The sequence below is a fragment of the Crocuta crocuta genome, unplaced genomic scaffold (genome assembly GCF_008692635.1).
Source record: "Crocuta crocuta isolate KB4526 unplaced genomic scaffold, BGI_CrCroc_1.0 scaffold653, whole genome shotgun sequence".
NCBI classification, from domain to species: Eukaryota; Metazoa; Chordata; class Mammalia; order Carnivora; family Hyaenidae; genus Crocuta; species Crocuta crocuta.
Window position 1 is genome coordinate 506,867 of NW_027527134.1, and position 5,030 is coordinate 511,896.

General features: G+C 68.9%; 2 protein-coding genes across 4 annotated transcripts in view; one reads left to right on the forward strand and one right to left on the reverse strand.

The window, feature by feature from the left end:
• Positions 1–710: 710 nt before the first annotated feature.
• TSSC4 (tumor suppressing subtransferable candidate 4) lies at positions 711–3,725 on the forward strand. Of its 3 annotated transcripts, XM_077754494.1 has the most exons (3): positions 711–873; positions 2,255–2,367; positions 2,524–3,725. In XM_077754494.1, exon 3 carries the CDS (start codon positions 2,545–2,547, stop codon positions 3,493–3,495), a length of 951 nt encoding a protein of 316 aa, XP_077610620.1. In that variant the 5' UTR covers positions 711–873; positions 2,255–2,367; positions 2,524–2,544; the 3' UTR covers positions 3,496–3,725. The 3 variants fall into 3 exon arrangements, with proteins under 3 accessions (XP_077610620.1, XP_077610533.1, XP_077610456.1); XM_077754407.1 differs by having other exon boundaries at positions 867–884; positions 2,255–3,725; XM_077754330.1 differs by lacking the exon at positions 711–873 and adding an exon at positions 903–1,543 and having other exon boundaries at positions 2,255–3,725.
• A 589-nt stretch (positions 3,726–4,314) lies between these two features.
• TRPM5 (transient receptor potential cation channel subfamily M member 5) overlaps positions 4,315–5,030 on the reverse strand; it is a 23,586-nt gene continuing 22,870 nt past the window's right edge. The window contains exon 27 of the mRNA XM_077757083.1: positions 4,315–4,814. Within this exon, the coding sequence (XP_077613209.1) occupies positions 4,411–4,814 (404 nt within the window). The 3' untranslated portion in view covers positions 4,315–4,410. The remainder of the gene's footprint in view (positions 4,815–5,030) is intronic.

Sequence of the window (5,030 nt, forward strand, 5' to 3'; positions counted from 1 at the left end):
TGGGGGCCACCGGGTCCTAGTGGATCGGGAGGTCTCGGTGGGTCGGCCCCCTCCGGTCACACCCCTCCACCATGTGTGCCAGGGAGGGTCGCTGGGAGAACAGGGTGGCCCAAGGAAACCCCTGCTCGGCACGGCCCCTGTGGCATCCTGGCCCGGCGCTGGTGCGGTGCGTGCTGGGGCCAGGCCGCCAGGCCCGCCGCTCCTGGGGGGCTGCAGGGGGCAGGCCTGGGGACAAGGGGTCCCTGGGCTTCCGGGCGAGAGAAGCAGGGCCCACGGAGAGCCTGAGGGGTAGGCCGGCCAGGCCATCGCGGTGGGCAGGCGAGGCCAGGCCGCCACTCCCCTGCCTGCCTGGGGATTGAGACCAGCGCTCGGCCCCCTCCCCGGACCCACAAGAGGCGCAGCCGCGGGTTTCCGGCCGGACCGGAAGTGCTCGGCCAGGCAACTGGGCAGTGCGCGACGACGCGCTTCCGGCCTGAGGCGTTGTCTGTCCTCGCGGCTTCCGGCAGGTGGCGCTGGGGCCCCGGGAACGCGGCGCGGGCCGTCGGCCCTCGAGCATTCTGGGAGTCTCAGTGCTGCCTCCGCCTCCTCCCTCCTTTCCTTAATCAATTCCGGCTCTGCGCGAAGGAGCGCCGCCGTTTCCGGGGGCGGGGGGGAGGGGCGAAGGAGAAAAGTGTGGGCGCGTGCGCAGGGATTGCGCGGCCCGACAGGCCTCTGGAGTAGCGGTCCCACAGGCCTCGGGAGTAGCGGCCCAGTGCCTTGTGGGAGATGTAGTCCTTTAGGTGCGGACGCCGCGGCGCTGGGTCCGCGGTGGACTCGGTTTCCCAGAGAGCCGAGCGCGGCGCAAGATGGAGGCCCCCAGGTCGCGGTGAGCCGGTAGGTCTGAGGTGAGGGAGGGTGGCGCCGACAGTCGGTCGGGTCTCTGGGAGGCCGTCGTCCACAGCCTCCTGACCAACCCCGGAGGTCCCAATGTGCTTCGTGTCTCCCGTCCCACACGGCCTGGTTGCTGGGCCCCCGAGCCACGTGAGGCCCGGACCCTCGCCCGTCCAAGGCCCTCGACACGGGGAGCCCGCTGGGCCCACGGAGCGGAGAAAGCCAGGGGTTTGCTTCCGAGGGGAGAGAGCGCGGCGGCAAGGAAGCCCTGGTGCCGCTCCCTGGGGCCTGGCCCGCCCAGATCCTGGCCCTTGGAGGCCCCCGACCCCCCAGCCCCGACTGCGCTCTGCCCCCGCTGAGCTCACAAAGTCCGCAAGGAACTCCCGGGTTCCCTGTCGTGGTGCCCTGTCACTGCCTCTCCCCGGAGTGTCCCGCTGGTCACGCTCTTCCCTTGGTCGCGGTGGAGCCCCTCGCCGTGCGGGCGACAGGAGGCGCATTTGGGAAGCGGGAGCTTTTCCGTGCGTGGCTGGCAGGTGACCGCTCCTGGCCGGCCCTGCCAGCCCTGGAACACGTTGGTGGCGTGTGTTCCGTGCTTCCTGTCCGGCCTGGGGTTGTTCCTTCGCTTTGGGAGTCACGGCCCAGAGCGATGGCGAGCTCGTCTGGGTCTGGCCTGGTACGGGGCGCTCACGGCCACCCTGGGTCCACCTGCCTGGTCTTTCGTGGGTGCGGGACAGCGGGTCACCCCCGGGGGGGGTGTCGGTGGATGGGTGGGTGAGGTTGGGCCGTCCTCCGAGTCTGGAAGCGCAAGCTGCTAGCTGCCCGCAGGGTCCCACTTGGCCACTGAACCCGTGTCTCTGCTGGGAAAGGTGAGGGTGTGGAGGGCTCCAGGGGAGACGGCACTGGAGGTTGCTGCCGGGCTTGCCTCTGCCCTGCAAGGCTGCTCCGGGGAGTTATCGACACCCCGCTCCCTGAGAGCTTGACCCTCAGATGTCAAGGACCTGGCTGCCGACCCCTGTGGGGCCCCCTGGGCGTCTCCCAGCCATCGGGAGCAAACCCCCTTGCCTTGGACCGGGCGGGGAGCCCAGTCTTTGAGGACTGACTGTGCCCCGGGCCGTCCGTGCCTAGCGTTTAGTAAGCGAGCCGACTTGGTGAGAGCTGTGCTGTGAAGCGGAGGCTGTGTTGTCCCCTGGTTCAAGCCCGGCTCTCTGCCTCCACTGCAGCCCACCCCCAGCAGCCCCCTGCCCCCCAGGCTTAGCTCCCAAGGACCTGCTCCCCACCTGGCCTCTGTCGGGCCTCCATAAACCCGGGACCGCCCCTTGGGGCCGTGGCACCGCCTCTGCACCTTTGCTGTCTGATCTGATGGTCTGCTCTCCCTCCCCCCCAGCCCACTACAGTCGAGCAGCTGAACGGAGCCCGGACAGAGGCCACCACGCCTGTGCCACCAAGGGGCCTTTGCCAGCACTCCGGTGTCTGTACTGGCGTCCCTGAGACGGGGAGGTGAGAGGAGGGCTTTCAGGGGGTCTTCTGTCCTTTCCTTTGAAGGACGCAGTTCTTAATGCTGATCCTGCCCCCTGCCCCGGGGCAGTGGGTCTACAGGACGCACCGGTCCTAAACGATCGTCGGAAACGAACTTCTTGGGCTGTTTTGGTCTAGGCGTGGTGTGCCCTGGGACACATGGCCGAGGCAGGGGCAGGACAGCCCCTGGAGGCCGAGCAAGGCACAGAGTATGACGCCCTGCCTTCTGACACCGTGTCCCTCAGCGACTCAGACTCGGACTTGAGCTGGCCTGGCAGTGCTGGGATGGACGCTGTGTCCCCGAGGGAGCCGCCCGGCGAGGCCCCGGGGGACTCAGACCCCAGTGAGCCCGCCTCGCCCCCCAGGGGCCGCCCCTCGGCCTCGGCGCAACCCTTCTACCTGAGGGGCACCAGCTCCACCTTCTCCTGGCGCAGCCGCAACATCTTTGACTGCCTGGAGGGGGCAGCTGGGCAGCTTCTGCCTGGTGACAGTGGGGACTTCGCCCAGCCACCTGCGCCCTCTAGCCAGCCCCCGGCGGAGGGCCCGGGTGGGGCCGGCCGGAATCCTGCCCCCCCGAAGCTGCCCCCCGTCCCTGACTATGTGGCCCACCCTGAGCGCTGGACCAAGTACAGCCTGGAGAACGTGGCCGAGGCCAGCGAGCAGAGCAACCGGGCCGCCGCGCTGGCCTTCCTGAGCTCTAGGAGCCTGGCTGCCCCCGGCGACTACATGCCCTCCTTCAATCAGGACCCCTCCAGCTGCGGGGAGGGAAGAGTCATCTTCACCAAACCTGCCCGCGCGGGTGAAGCCAGACCTGAGAGGAAGAGGGCCTTGAGGAAGGCAGGAGAGCCGGGCGGGGCTGCCCCTGGGGGCCCGGGAGCAGCAGGAGGCGAGGGCCCGGTGGAGCTGGCCCACCTGGCGAGCCCCGAGGCCGAGGACGGCGCCCCTGGGGACCCTCAGGAGGTGGGCTCACTGCCAGGGCCGGCCCACGCTGGGTCTGCTGCGGGGCCCCCAGGGGTGGAGACCGTCGGCTTCCATAGCAGCAGGAAGCGGAGCAGAGACCATTTCCGGAACAGGAACAGTGCACCCGAGGCCCCGGGTGCTGAGGTCTGAGAGAAGACGCTGCCCGGCTGGCAGAGGAGGGCGGCCAGGGTCACTGTCCCCCTTGGGGTGGAGGGACCTCAGGGCCCCACCCCCTTGGGAAGGGAGGCCACCAGTAGGAGGCACCAGCATCCTGGGCGGGGGGTTCGGGGGTGGTCCCTGAAGCAGCACTTGCCTGCGGGTGGCAAAGTCCTGGCCCACCGTGTACCCATGGGCAACAGTAAAGGTTTGGCTGCTCCTCAGGCTCCGTGTCTCTGTATAGACCCTATAGACCCTCCACCTCGGGGCTTCTCTGACGTCCTCCTTCCTCATGTGAGCCTCCCTGGCTTCGTGTCGAGGGGACAGGGAGGGTTTATAAATGGACGCCTGGGTTCAGCACCAGCACGCCTGCCCCCTGAAGGTGTCAGGGAAGGCAGACAGGAACAGGCGTGTCTCCCGGGTCTGGTGCGGGACTCAGTGGAGACCGGGCCACCTGCCGGGCCTGTCCCCGCCCCAGGCCCCCAGAGGAAGTGAGGGCCAACCTGGCTAGCCACTCACCCTGGCTAGGGGGAGCACAGGAGCCCGGACCCCAGCCCCACAGGGCAGATGAACCCACACTCACTGCCCTGCTGGCCCTCACTGGCTCGGTGTGGGTGTCAAAGCAGCTGTGGGGGCAGCATCCGGGGGCCGTTGCCCAGGCTGGACACAGCCCGGCACCCGCCGTGCCATGGGAGCACCTGGGGGCGTGTGGGGTGAGAGCCGACGTGCGTAGTAGACACCTGGACCCGGTCATAAAGGCAGAAGTAGCCACAAACGTTTTGAACAAAGTAGTTTCTTAGTGGGTGACACGGGGGGGTGGGAGATGCACGTGAGCCCCGAGAGGTGCCCACCAGACAGGAGGGAGGCACAGCGCTCAGCAAGTGCTTGCTGTCAGCCCAGGCTGGGCAGTTAGGGACAGGGACCCACGGGGCCCTGCCAGTCTGGAAGGGGGCCCGCCATGCTTTGAGGGGGAGAGAGGTCCCGGGAAGGTGCCAGGCGGGGCAGGGAGCCCTTCCTTCTGACAAGGCCACTAGAGCCACAGCCCGCTGAGGGCTCTGCCGGAGCTGGGGAGACGCTTGGTGTATCTTCAGGGCCCAGGCCGGCCCGCCACTGGCCGTATCCCCGCCTGCCCATCCTGATCTGGGCCAGAGGGCCAGGCACAGGGCTCTGGGAGGGGTGGGCCCCGTGCACCGACGCTCCTAATGGCTCCGGCGTCCGAGAGCCGCCGCCAGCCTCTGGGTGCTCCCTGCTGCCCACGGCCTCCCTGCGGTCAGCAGATGCTTGCTGGTGTCCGTCTTCGGTGTTCTGGGAGTCTGGCAAGGAAGGAAGCCCCCTCAGCTGCTGGGCGTCCAGCGGGCAGGCCCAGGGAAGGGAGCGGTGCCTCGTTCAGAGGAGCCAGGACATGGTGGCTCTGGGTGAGAGGGCCAGGGAAGCGGTTCAGGAGCGCGGCCGCTGGACAGGGCCCCCCGGGCCGGCCTGGCTGAGTGGATGGGCTTCGGCACACGGCGCCTGCCCGGCCCTAAAGACTG